The following is a 14519-nucleotide window of genomic DNA, read 5'->3' as shown; positions in this document are numbered from 1 at the left end:
GTTACAAGCTGACCCAGACCAGGACCTGGTACACAGAGAATGCGATGAGACACCAGCAAATCCATCTTATTCAGATCCAACTATGGAGTTCAGCTTTCATCGAGGAAATTAATTGGGTGTTGGCGATTTCAGAATGCCCTCCACCCCATACCACTACCCTGGATTACAAAAGTCAAGGCATTTGTTGATTTTGGGGAGGAGGAAGAGACGCTTTCTGGCTCATTCCCCAATCAGCAACGATTTAAGAGATTAACAACTGGCTTTTGGATTGGATTGATGACCTGTGCAACTTTAAGGCATTTTTCTAGGAAAGCCTGATTCCAGTAGCTTTCTCCTCTTGCTTGTATCATATGCACTTCAAAGACTTCAGTGTGGACTGTCCCACTCTTAACAAGAATTTGGCAGATGTCCACATGTCAGCTTCATTGTACTACAAAGTGGATAAGAACGTGTTCCATACCATGTCTAAACTGGTTCGGAACATCATGGCGACATCATCTATGTTAGATTTGGCCTCATTTGCAATCTTATGGCTCGCCAATCAATCCAAGAATAGCCATGCCTGATGTTGTTTTAGGGTTTAACTCCATTTTTCAGCACACGATATGCTATACATGGCGTCCAGTATTAATGGTGGAGGAAGAACCTGGGAAAACCCCAGAAAGAACCACCGACCCACAAGAAGCTACTGCCAAGCTTTCTCACATACCCACATTGGCTGAATCTGAGACTCGAACCCACGCAGACAGAGGTGAGATGGCAGTGATCCGTAATGGACAGTGCTTTAGACCACTCGGCCACTCGGGGCCCCAGCCATGCCTGAGACACGATGTCCAGGAAGGCTCTGGTCTTAACCCATACTATGGCCAGTGCCTTGAATGCTTCAGCCAATTTAGACCAAATCTAATGGGACAAATGTCTGTGATCAGTATCGCTTAAACCATACCATACTTTTGCTTTACCGATGACCCTGTTAGGGTCTCCGTTTCTGTTTGGAGGACAAATCGAAGTTCAGAGGCAGGCAGCTCAAAAACTGCCACTCCAACTTACTGCTCACCCACACACATATTTGGACCCTCTCATTCCCAACAGTGTGAAGGAATGCTCAGCGGCCCCAAGACAGGGTTTGATATACACCAATACCAATCCCAACCTAATTCTAGGAGACCATGGCCTAACCAACATAGTAGGCAACAGTGCAGAGGTGAGAATAAACAGATATTTTCTGCCTTCAAGCCTCCAAACCATAAGCATTGACATACCCTCCCCTCCGCCTACAGGCAGTCTACCTGTGGGCAGCCAACTCCTGTGTTTTCAGCTCACTGATTTCCCTCTTCCCTCAAAATGGGTGGGTGATCCAGTTTATTTTGGAGGGGCTTCATGATTTGTTCATCCAACCCAACCCCCTCTCCTCTTCACGGAAATCCCGGCAGATCGAGAGAAGGATTCCTTCCTTCAACAGAGATATGGTTGCTCATCTAAAAACAGGCAGTGCAGATTCCCTGGGGTTTCATTCACAGCTGTTTTTTATTTGGAAAGCAAATGGCAAGTTGAAGTCCATCATTGACTAGAGTCACCTCAACCGATTCATTGCACCTCCAAAGTTCATGATGGAGATGGTGAGGTCAAAAAGGACGATTATGCCATCAGTCTCAACCTGACCAACTGTCACATCCCTATCCACCCCATCTCCCACAAGTTTCTCCATTTTGATGACCACAATACTGTTTATCAATTCACTGTTCTTCTATTCAATATCAGCCCCTGGGCATTTACCCATGTTATGGATTGCATTGTCTCCCTGGTCTGGTTGACATCATCTACAGTGATGGCAGCATACTTGGTTGACATCGTCCACAACACATGGTAAGTTCTATCCTACTCCACGGCAGAAATTATTAATTTTCTCTATTAGATTTTCATGGCATTTTAGTGAACCAGGAAAAAGCCAGTCCTCTGTCCATGCCAGAACTTTGTCCATCTGGGTATGAGTTCTCAACCAACTGGAATCTGATGCAGCTTCCTTGTGTTCGGGTAACCAGAATTGTTGAACTCAAGTCCATTTCCATCAAGACTTAGATTTCAGCAAGAGAGTCCTTGCAACTCCTCAGTTTATTCAATGCAGCAGTGGATCTGATCCCACTCAACAGTGGCAGCCCTTTTCAAGTCCTCTTGATCAAACAATCATGATCACACCTGAGATTTCATCATTACTGTGTCATTGGCACAACCCAGGTTGGCTGACCTAGGAATCCCACTGGGGAAGTCCCAAGCGGAAATAAGAGTATGCACCAATGCCAGTGCATATGGTTGGGGGTGCCCACCTGTTGCCAGACTTAACTACCATCAGCAGCATGTGGGAGCCAGGGGAATTGCCTCTGCACATCATCATCCTCAAAATAAAGGATATCAATGCCTTTCACTTCTGGGAAATTGACTCTCGAGGAAAACAGTTGTCATTACATCCAGCAACTCGCACCAAATCACCCAACCTGTGTGTTGTGATTTGGCAGTTTCTGTGTTGGTGCAGCAACCTCCAACTAACATACAAATCAGATACATTCCATGCAGACTCATTGTCTTGGCTGACACTGTATCCAGGAGAAGTCAGGTCCTTCACACCATATGGTCTCTCAGTCAGTTGGTTTTCAGTCTGATATGCGCACTTTGGCAATGTCACAAGTTACCCATGCACCACTCCGGTGGCCTAGTGGTTAGAGCGTCCGCCTCAGATGCGGGAGGTCATGGGTTCAATCCCCAGCCAAGTCACACCAAAGACTTACAAAAATGGTACTAACAGCTGCCTCGCTTGGTGCTCAGCATTAAGAGACTAGTGTTAGGACTGGTCAGCCTAGTGTCAGGATAATGTGGCTGGGTGGGACATCATGCTACATGTCTGCGGCATGATGCCCCAGTGCTATACATCACTATAAACTGTCACACTGCAGACGTCATAGCGATATGACTGAAAAATTGTTAAAGCTACGTTAAAAATCCAAATCATACACACACAAGTTACCCACCTTTGTCTCTCCCATTCCAGACCCAGAAGCTTGGCCTTTGGATGTGCTATCAATAATTTGGGAGGGGTTGTGGGCCTTTTTCTACCCTCCCACGGTCCAGATGCTGAAAATAATCCAGAAGTTACAGGTCAGAATTGCAAGATGATTCTGATAGCTCTTCTCAGATGGGACAAAATCTGGATCACCAATCTGCTCAATCTAGCGATAGATCTGCCCAGGAAGATCCTGGCCAACTCGAATCTCCTCTAGCAACTCCGGCCTGGACCGCCTTCTTCTGCACACTTGGCTAGCCTTGCAAGACAAATAATTTAAACCTCCAATTCTGGAGAGAATCTTGAGAGCAAGAAGGCACTCTACTCTGAAAGTGTGTGAGGGAAAGTGGTACATTTTCAAGGACTGGTGCCAGACCAATAACATTGTCCCTTTCAGTGCCTCAATCCCTCAACTGGCTGACCTTTTTTTCTGGCTCTTTAACGAGAAACAGCTGGCAGCCATCATGATCAAATGTTACTGCTCTATGATATTGGACACATTCCAGCATCATGGTACATATGTTATTGGGAATGATAAAGACCTTTCAGACATTTTAGCTTATTTTGATCTCAGTCGACCAAATACCCTCATCTTGTTTCCAAAATGGAACCTGCCTTGGGTTTTAACATGGGTCAGTTCAAGTAAATTTGAGCCTCTAGCCCCCACTTAACTTAAGTTTCTATCATGCAAGACACTGATAGCTTTAAGCTACATGGCCTTTCCCTCAACCTGAGCTATCTTCAGGTCAGATCGGATGGTTCGGTGGTCCTCTTGACACAAACAGGTTTTGTAGCCAAAAACACGTTACTATTGTCAGTAACCAAAGAGTTGTCATTCGTTCCCTCTCTTTCATTGACAAGACAAGAGAAGCAACCATTCAATATCCTGTTTGTGCAGTCAAGCGCTACTTAAAACACACTAACAAGTCATGGCATGCGCAAACTTTTCCTCCTGGTGAAAACTGGGAAACAGGATATCACCCCTCAAGCCCTTGCTTCGTGACTGAAGTGGGTTATACGCTCAGCATCACACAAGATCAGAAGCACCTCATGAAGATTACAGCTCATGAGATTCAAGCCATCTCAGCAAGCCTTACATTTGAACATAACATTTCAGATATAGTGGAAGCTGTTGGCTAGCATGGATCTAATTGGACCAGTGGCAGCAGCACAGATAGCCACCAGACCTACCTAAATTGATCAACACAGCCTTTTAGCTTCACTGGATTCACCGGTGAAATTTTATAGCTAAGAAGATTTCAACATCATCTTAACTGTGGATAAGTGTCAAGGGTCCCCAGGCTGTGTTGCTTATGTAATTAGGAGAACGGGCTATTGTTCACATGGGGAATCCATCTGTTCTTTCTCAGAAGGATACTAGAAGTAGAGGTTGGATGCTCAGCATCCCCTCCTCCTGTTACTTAGTCTTTTAATGTAATGTGATTTGGGAACATATTCAAAGGAGAAAGCAAATTTTTAAGTAATTTATGTTTCTTCGAGAATATTTACCCAATCACATTACTTAAACACCCTCCCAACCACTCTGCCATGTGAGCATCCTTGTTAGCATCTCGCTCAGCTAAAAACTAGCAACACCTATAAGTACCAAGGGGAGGTAATGGCCAAGAGCTACTGCCCTTTGTTTGAAATAGGATAAGATGATTTTCATCTTTTAGTACGGCTGGATTTGTGAGGTTGCAGGCTAATATTCCTAACATAATGTGATTGGATAAGTATTCTTGGAGAAATATAAATTACTAAAAAATTTGCTTTTCTTTCAAACACTTATAGCAGGGTAAAGCAGGTTCTGAATGAAGAAGTGTGTTCATCTGAACAAAAATCTTATTACTCCTCCTCTTGGATGAAGAAAGATATTGACATGGTGTTAAAAGAATTTCTGCAGTATTTAATTATTCAGGTCTGACCACCAACATTCTTCACTTTTGTGTAGGAGTTTTGAAAGCCTGACCTAATTGACTTTGGAGTCAAGTCAAAGTTAATTGCTTGCATGTTTGTACTTCGTTGTACTTATGAACACATGGCCCTATATACATGCAAGTGAGTTTTGACCAGATTTTGTACTTTTTAGTTCCATTGAACAAACAAAGTTTTTGTCAAAAGATAATTTAGATTTAATCAACTTAGTATATGAATATATCTTGACATTGTCTTGAGAAGTTTAACGGTTATCTATCAATGATATTGGGTTCAAAAATGATCATGACAAACAATTTTACCCTGTACTTACAGGTATCTTTTGAATATGTCAACTCCAACAATGAAGAAAATATATTTGTTACCAAATCTGAAATGTCAGAGATGGTTCCATTACTGTTGTTAAGGTTATGCTCTACAGTTTCATATTTTGCATTGTGTTAGAATTTTAAAGGAAAATAATTTCCCCAGGCTACCTCACTCGTTATACTGGCTATTTAAAAAAGACCTTTTATATCTTAGGTATTGTTCAAAGAACCTTTAATTCCCGTTATTTGGTGTATGATTGATGGGTGTAATATGGGTTATAGAGTATGCACCTTTAAAAAAACTGTTAGCTCCACCTGGTCATTTTCACTTCCTGATCTTCAGAGGTAAATTTTTAAAACAAAGAGCCAATATTTTTTATACATTTTATATATTTAGTAATTCGTTCATGCACTTTCAGAAGCTGGTATTGTCTAGTCTGGCAAAATTTCTTTTCCCTATTGTAATAGCTGCTACAGATAGTGTACTTTAGACTAATTCAGGCTGATTTTTTCAGCACAAGGGAGCAGTCATTATAGTTAGCAGTGTGCTTAGATTATGTTCAATTTCCATAAGTACAATATCCAAAGATATGTCAGCCACATTACATCAAAGTAGCATAGATGTGTGCCAACATTCTCTCCACTGTGCATGTTTTAAATGCAAACAACTTCACTTACATATGTCACTCTCTCAAAAGTACATAATAACTGGTGAGCGCCCCTTAAGATATAGAAATTGTCTTTTCTCAAATTCCTATATGTTTATTATCATATTTTCCAGTGCAGAAGAAAACCCTGCTTCGTGATATATCCCTTTTCTTGTTTCTACATATGTTGACAAAATTGTTTGTGACACAGCTTTATGTAACAATAAGCCCATCCTTACAAGTTAAGCTCATGGGCATGTTAGAGGGGAAATACTGTCAATAATCAAATTAACCAACTGTGAGATAGACCAATAAGACAGATATGATTTGTAATGACAAACAAAACAGTACTTCTCATTTTTGTGTTACATTTTTTGGAGTAATCAGATAAGTAAAAGTTTGATTTACTGGACTTGACTATATATTACTTTTTGTCCTGCAGACAGTTGCCTGTGATTGCAGCATTTCTAAAGGGAAAATCACAGTTCAGCTTTGCAGAAATGCGTCACCGTAACTACCTGATGACCTTCACTCATGTCCTTGGGCTTCTGGAGCTTCTGGAGCCCCAGATCTTCCAACAAGAGAACCAAGCCTTGGAAGATGTCCTGGACCCCTTCTTTTCTTTGATACAGGTTATTTATGTGCCACAGATAGTTACGTTTAATAATTTCATTATTACATGTAGCTAATATCACATGATGCTTGTATTATTTATGTATGTAAATGTCTAACATTAGGAGGTTGTCATAGATGCCTTCTGGTCTTGAATACAGTAATGTGCTCATGAGTGCCAGAAATGTCATAATGCCATAATATGCCATAGAGTGCTAGAGGGTATATTAGATTTCCAGGATACAGTAATGTGCCCATGATACGAGATAAACTTTATCATCAATAAACATAAATATAATATTGTTCATATTACACACAGGAAATATAGCCCTTGATTTAATGGATCTTTAGCTAGATACATGGGCATTCAGTATCATCTGTGTCTCATTTGCTTTTTCACTCCTTTGAAATATTTGTCCACCAAATATTTAAAATATGTGCCAGTTAACAGTCTGAGTAGCAGCTCAGTTTTGTGCCCTTCAGCCAGCTGTTATAAAAATTACGTAGTTTGTTTTGTTTTCTTAACTCACCTGGCCATAAGGTCTAGTGGCTAGTAGTTCAGCTACATATCAGTCATCCATTTTATGTCCATTTTTTTTCTTGGTCAGCATTTGCTTGTTAATACACCGGAGGCAGTGCTTTTGATCCAAGTTTGATTAGGCTTAGAATGTAGGTTTTTATGCTATAATTCATAATGAGATACTGAAATTTATCATGGGGGAAAAAATTATATTGCCACATGGGTGATACCACTTGACAGTGATGAAATCACTTTTGGAACTGTATTCTTTTTCATTTAAGAAATATATATGTCTTTATGCTTTTTATTGAGACCTGTATTTCCGTATTTAAGGGAGGAGGGAAGCTTGAAGATTATGTTAATTTGCTTTTTAGTAAAGAGCCTTGCTCAGTGGTTAATGTGCCAGTCTCGTAACCAGCATGTGAGGGTGAGAATCCTTATGATTTAATCAGCCCAGGTTGGTCACCATGGCCTGTCCTGGGGAAAGGCACTTTATTCTAATGGCTTGGACCTAATTACCTACTTGTGTTATTATGTTGTAAAATACCATGGTAAAACCAAACCAAGCCTTTCAGTGTTTTTGTGCAATTGTTTTGTGTGTGTGTCTATATATATATATATATATATATATATACATACATATATATATATATATATATATATATATATATATATATATATATATATATATATATATATATATATATATATATATATATATATATATATATATATTCACAATTCATTAGCATCATTTTAAGACCTTAAATTGTGGGGTATGATTTGAGGGTGATTTGTAAATTTGCACAGTGGTCTTGAAGCTATGAGCCAGCCTTCCCAGTCGATAGGTCTGGTGAGGATTTGAGTGGTGGGAAAGGATGTGAATCAAAACTGAGCAAAACAGTCAGACAATAGAGCTGCACTAGAACTGTGGAAATGGGGTGGGTGGGTGAGTGCTTATTTTACGATACTGCATAATGCTTAGTTTTCCATGTTGTTAATATTATATTAATCATAATCTCAGAACTTAAGTATATGATTGGATGTGTTTCAGAAGGTTTGAACATAAAGTTAACATTTATGATTGAAATATACATATATTCCTCTAAGATCAGATATCAATATTTTCTGCATTTTTCGCATGTGAAAATATATTAGTACCAATATTAGCATTAATGCAGTTCTTACCTTTATCTTTATTCACTCATTAGAAACAACATCATTGTTTTCATCATTATTCTTCAAGGTGCATGGTTTAGAACAGAAGCAGTTAGCTCCCCTTATCATGAAGTTTGTCATCTTTCTGCACAAGTTTAGCAGTTATGAAGCTCAGAGAGGTGCAGCATTTCTTCAAAAACATGTCGGCTTACTAGGGTGAGTTCATGTTGTTCGTAGGTAAGATCTAGAGTTTTTTTAGAACAAAACAAAATCCAAAATTATTTTGAGTTAAAGTGACACTAAATCCTAAAAATAAGTGAAATTAAAATGAAATCTGTTAATAAGTAACATTGAACATTCCATTGAATACTTTTATGTTAATAAAAGGTTAAACATTTTCGTTGAGGTCAGGCTAATTAATATTCATGAGCTTTAATGATATAGTTGAGGATGAATATTTTCGAAAAAAATTATATATCGCTTTTAAGACAAATTAATGGTCATTTGGTTTTTTATTACTGAAGTGAAAAGATGTGAAAAATATTTATAAATAAGATTTACATATAATTTGTTTTATAATTATGACCATTGTGAAAAAATTTCAAATTTAAACAGTATGCTTGACAGATGATTCTTATTTTTCTGTAAGAATGTTGAGATTATGATAGACATAGATTTTCTTCTGTCATCTGTGCAGGAGTCTTAATTTATGTATAAAAAAAAGACCCAGAGAATTTTAGTTTAAATTCCTTAGTAATATAAATTGGTTCTTTTTCTCTTTACATAACAGTGTGTTTAGCAGTATATTGTTATCAGTTTAGTTTTACCATATTGTAAAATAAAAGAAAATTTTGTGGTTTTTATACCTTTCAGATGAATTAAATTTTTTATAGCTCTGGTTATTTTCATTGGTAACATCATCAGAATCAGGAAAAGATAATTAGTTTCCAATAAGTTATATCAACTGCTCTGGTGACCTAGTGGTTAGAGCGTAACCTCAGAAGCAGGAGGTCGTAGGTTTGATCCCCAGCCAAGTCATACCAAACACTTACAAAAATATTACTAACATCTGCCTTGCTAGGCGCTCAGCATTAGTGTTAGGACTGGTCGGCCAGGTGTCAGGATAATGTGACTGGATGGGACATCATGCTACATGTCTGCGGCATGATGCCCCAGTGCTAGACATCACTGTTAACTGCCACACTGCAGACATCGTAGCAGTATGACTGAATTTTTTTTTAAAGCTGCATTAAAAATCCAAATCACACACACACACACACACACACACACACACACCAATAAGTTATCTACCTTGATGAATTTCTATATGCTTATAACATTAAAACTTCATGTCCTCTCCATTTTTTAGTTGGTTTATTTCTTGATTGCTGTATCACTAACTAGGTCGAGAGCATAAAGATCTAGTTCTGATTTATATTCATGTTGGAGTGGGAAACATTCTTCTTTTACATTTCCTATTTATAACAGCAAAATAGATGAAAACCAAGAGTTTTGAGGCAAATGGAAGATTGCTTATATTCATTAACATTTTATACTATGATGTATATCAGTTACCAGTTTTATTCTGTACTGTAAGTCGACTAGTCCACAGTCAGCATTTACCAAACTTTATAGATAGTTTGCACTTTGGGTAAGGAAGAACCTTATTAACTTTGAGGTCAAAACATTAAAGTTCAAGGTCATTGCAACTGAAAGAAAATAAATGGTTTCCGTACATTGACTTGACATTATCTACATCTGAAGTCACAAAGTTTCATGAATGGCTTGCATTTTGGGGTAAGGAATCTGTCTTGGAGTCAGAAAGTAAAATGCCACAGTCACTGTGACTGTAACTAAACAAAAAATTGTCTAAATAAAACAAAGATAGCATTGCATCACATACATTGGCCAAAATTGGTGGATGACGTGCACTTTAAGCCAATCAGTTGAAGGGTCAAATGGTAAAAGTCACTGTGACTGAGAGAAGAAAAATGTTTTCTGCACAATAACATTTTTTCTTTATAACAGATTTGGACTGAACTTTGTGGATGGCTTCCACTTTGTGTGAGGAAGAAGTCAGTTGATTGTTGCTTCCAAAGGTTAGAGTTAAAGGCCACTGTGACTGAAACAAACAAAAATTCTGCTTAAAATTTTTTCATTCTCAACAGTGTGCCTTTACCAGCATTTGTAGATGACTGACTCATTCGGTAAGAAGGAAGCCTTTTGATTTGAGGGTCAAAACGTCAATGTCACTAGCTGAAGGAAGGAAAATGGTTTATGCATACTACTTTAGATTTAGATCATGTACTTTGCTCAAAGTTGTGAAGGGGTTGCATTTAGGTAAAGAGGAGGCCTATTGATTTGGGGGTTAAAGGGTCAATGGTTGCTCATTTTGGCTTAAAGACAAACTGGCTGTTACAGAATAGCTTTGTTTCTGAGTAAGTTTCTTGACCAAACTTTGTGTATGGTTTGCACAAAGGGTAATAAAAAACCTGTAGATTCTGAGTCTGAAGGTCAGAGTGGTCATGGTCATAGGTTTTTGCACAAGAGCTTTAGTTTTAAACTACTTAAAAGGGCTCTCATTTCGATCACCTGAGTAAACTGTACCCCACTTATAACTACATAGAGAACTATTAAATATGGTGCAGGCATATATTATACCAAATCATGGTACTCTTTTTGTGTATTTTCAGTTGGGTTTTTTGTTTTGTTGTCAGTTGCATGTACTGTATGTAATCCTTGTTTTCATTTCTGAAAAAAAGTTGGTTTTAAGAAAAAAGACAGCTCATTAAAAGATTTCCAATTGGTGCAAATTTCACACTGCAGATGTTCTTGACATTTGCTCCCGTGAATGACATTACCTGAATGATTATAATGCAGTTAATTTCCATTAAAACATTTAGTAAAACTGTTCAATTTGAAAACTGAGTTCATGGGGTTTTTGTACTGCTGTAATTTGATTTAGTATTCAATAATATAACCTATATGATCAGGACAAGTTCTGTGCATGTTTGATATGATAGTGAATAACACTGAATGCACTCGCTATAATAAAGCAATATATTAGAGTGGCCACTGATTGAGACTTGGTCACTAGTACATTTTGATGCATTCCCATGATAAAAATCATAATTTGCAAATCATTCAGTTATTTTCATTTTATTTTGTGCTGTGTTTACTAAATAATCAATCCAGATTTTAAAAACAAAGGTAGTTTAAAACCAGGAGTAAAATTCCCAGTCTATTAATATTTATTAAAATTAATTATCAGAACTTAAATTACTGAACCACACTCACTTACGACAAGTTAGGATTATCATAGTTGTACTCAATAAAGTGACGTTTGTGATCAGTAAGAAAAATCAGTACAGAAATATCCATCTTTGTTGTCAAATTTATTAAATTGTAAGCCCACATAAATGGAACTTGTCACTTTGTTGTCTTGCGCACAAAAATGAAGCAGATTTTAGTAACTGGTATTTGTTTGGTTTTTTTAAGCTCGTAACAATAACTTTTATTTTATCTTGTACCCAAGGTTTTGGGCAGCCACTCGTGTACCACTTTCAGGTCAGCCTCATTGCTTTTTGCTGTTGTGTATTTGTGGCATTTAACAACAAAAAGCATTTATGAAATACCTAATACAGAGGTCTCTTACTATAAAGCCAATCAATTTACTCCCACCCCTCTTGTATCATAAGTGTGGATCCCATGAAATTGGTTAAATTACATTTTATTGTTGCTACTTTGTTGTTTTTACTTAAATTTAATTCTTGGCAGATGAGAAACATTGCATTATTAATTAAATTGCCTATGTTTTGTTACTGTGCACTGTTATGACACATCCTTGTTAAAACATACTTTAGTATAATTTGGCTGAATTTGTAGTATATATCTGTTTTATGGCATAATACAGAGAAAGTATTTTGCATGTGCAAACTTCTTACCTGCAATCATACGTACTGAAGGTTTATTTCTATGTCTAACAAATGTCTTTTTAGGGCTATCTCTTCACAGTATCCGGACTTCTCTATTCTAAAGTCTCTGTTGGCTGGACTCACTTTAAGAAGGCAGAACCAGGAGGAGGCAACTCCCACAGTGTCAGGTGACAGCACCCCAATTCTTCCTGCCACACGACCCACCTCACCTTGGACTGTCAACCAGCTTATGCCCTTCATACAAAGAATTAAAAAAGAATCGTGTCCTGAAGGTAAGACCTTTTTGTCTTCCTCTCATACCTGAAAAGCATTCTTTGCTTACCAAAGGTCATTAAGCCACTTCTGTTCTATATCAACCCATGGCATTTGTAGCTAGCTGAAACCATATTTAATACTCTGCTGTCTGATTGGATGCAACTGAAAGAAACTGATCCAATCATTTTACTTGTTACATATACTGAGAAAGACAGTTGGAAATGATAACTGTGATATTCATAGATGTCACATGTTGCAGTTCAGCTTCTCTAGTTTAAGTCATTCATGTTTCTTTTGAGTCTAGGCATGAGGACATCACTGAATTTGCCATATTCAGCACATAACAAGTTCTCTCTCGCTGACCAGTTGCTTTCACTTACTAAGAGAAGTAACTCCATCACGTGCAAGATGTCATTGATCTGTCTGTTTTGGCTAGCTGCGTAGGCTAAGTGTCAGAGTGGAAGAAAGCAGAGTGATGACCCGTGACTGAAAAGATACCGGAAAGCATGCCCTAAAAGATTGTACTGCTCTTACACATCTGTTTGATCTAGAGTGCATTTATATCTCAGCCCCACTTCTAGACATTTAGTTTGTAGCAACTTAATAATTAAAAAATACCTCTTATATTGTGATTGCTAAATTCATACAAGAGATGGGGTGGGGGTTTACCACCAAAATTATTTATTTGTGATGTGATTATAGTCTTTTTGTAAATAGAGTAAGCCCTTTGAAATGAATGAAATTTATGAGCAACACATTTTTGTATCACAGCCTAGATCAGCAATATAAGTTTATAATAGCAAGTAAGAGACAGGTTTTCAAGATAAAGAAAATGGAAGCTGCTCAACTAAATACTTTTGACAGTACCAGTTTGTGACTGCCATTGAATAAGATTGAATTGATCACATGCACATTCTGTGTGAAGTGATTTATTTTTTACAGCTCCTATGTCACAATTTTTTCCCCTGCACATGGTCAAAGTCAGAAGGACTTTGTAAGTTTCCACCAAATTTGATGCAAGACTTGATCTCGTACGTATATCAAATACGAGTTATGTCCCCTGTTTGACTAAAACATTTGCCTTTGCATCCTGAAGCATGGTTTCTTTCCAACAAACCATATTTGTGTGGAATTCATGACTAAATTAAACTTCCAGTGAATGAAGTTGGTGGGGTGGGGAGGGGTAATATACTGTAGTCAACTTGAATATCCAACTGTCCACTTTTGTTTCGTTAATGTCTCGAAATCTTTGGAATATCCTGATGAAACTTGGAATGCCTTTGTTTCATGACTGAAATCACTGAACCAGTTTCAGAAGTTTTCTGCTCTTGAGGCCTTCCCAGTTTGCACAATAATGCCAAACAGCTATCAAATAATAATGATAAAATTACATAAAATGTAATGACTTCTCAAAAACTGTTGAACAGACTTTGACGAAATGTGACAGAAAGCACCCTTGCATGATGGCTGCAAGTTTTACAAAAATTCTACCAATCCACCATCAGATATGGCCAATATTACATAAAAAAGTTATTTAATGACTTTTTAACAAACAAACAAATCAATACAATTTAACCAAATTTGAGAAAATATATCCTTGCATGAAAGTCTCATATAGTAGAAATTATGCTTATCTGCCAACCAATAAAGCCACCAATACCGAAAGTAGAAAAACAACTTTAATGAACTTCCCAAGAAGAATAACGCTTTTTCATTAAATTATATTGACAGCATCCAGGCATGAAGTCCGTTCAGTTTTGGACAAATGGTGCCAATCTGCCATCCAATATAGTTGCAGATTACAAAAATATATAAACCTTCAAACAACTGTCAAAAATGACTATCAGAATTCATCCAAATTTAGCAGAAAGCATCCTGGTCTGAAGGCTGGTCAGTTCTCCAATCAGTCATCAGATTTGTCCACAGTTTTTTAAAAGACTTTAAACAGCTTCTGAAATTAACCTTGCTCAACAGAACTTGACCAAAGTCACAGCATTCTGGCAGGAAGGCCTTAGAGTTCACAGAATGATGATTATTCACAATTGAAATAGTGCACAATACTTACAATAGAAAGACCTTTAAATGATGTTCTGA

General features: G+C 37.5%; 1 protein-coding gene across 1 annotated transcript in view; it reads left to right on the top strand.

Moving 5' to 3' along the window:
• LOC149802330 (integrator complex subunit 1-like) overlaps window positions 1-14519 on the top strand; it is a 159643-nt gene that overhangs the window by 131079 nt on the left and 14045 nt on the right. Inside the window, exons 40-42 of the mRNA XM_089951540.1 lie at window positions 6388-6577; window positions 8324-8451; window positions 12234-12442. Of these exons, the coding sequence (XP_089807666.1) occupies window positions 6388-6577; window positions 8324-8451; window positions 12234-12442 (527 nt within the window). The remainder of the gene's footprint in view (window positions 1-6387; window positions 6578-8323; window positions 8452-12233; window positions 12443-14519) is intronic.

The sequence above is a fragment of the Sinohyriopsis cumingii genome, chromosome 3, assembly GCF_028554795.1.
Source record: "Sinohyriopsis cumingii isolate HCF-2022 chromosome 3, ASM2855479v2, whole genome shotgun sequence".
Lineage (NCBI taxonomy): Eukaryota > Metazoa > Mollusca > Bivalvia > Unionida > Unionidae > Sinohyriopsis > Sinohyriopsis cumingii.
This window is presented reverse-complemented; position numbering and strand designations above follow the sequence as displayed.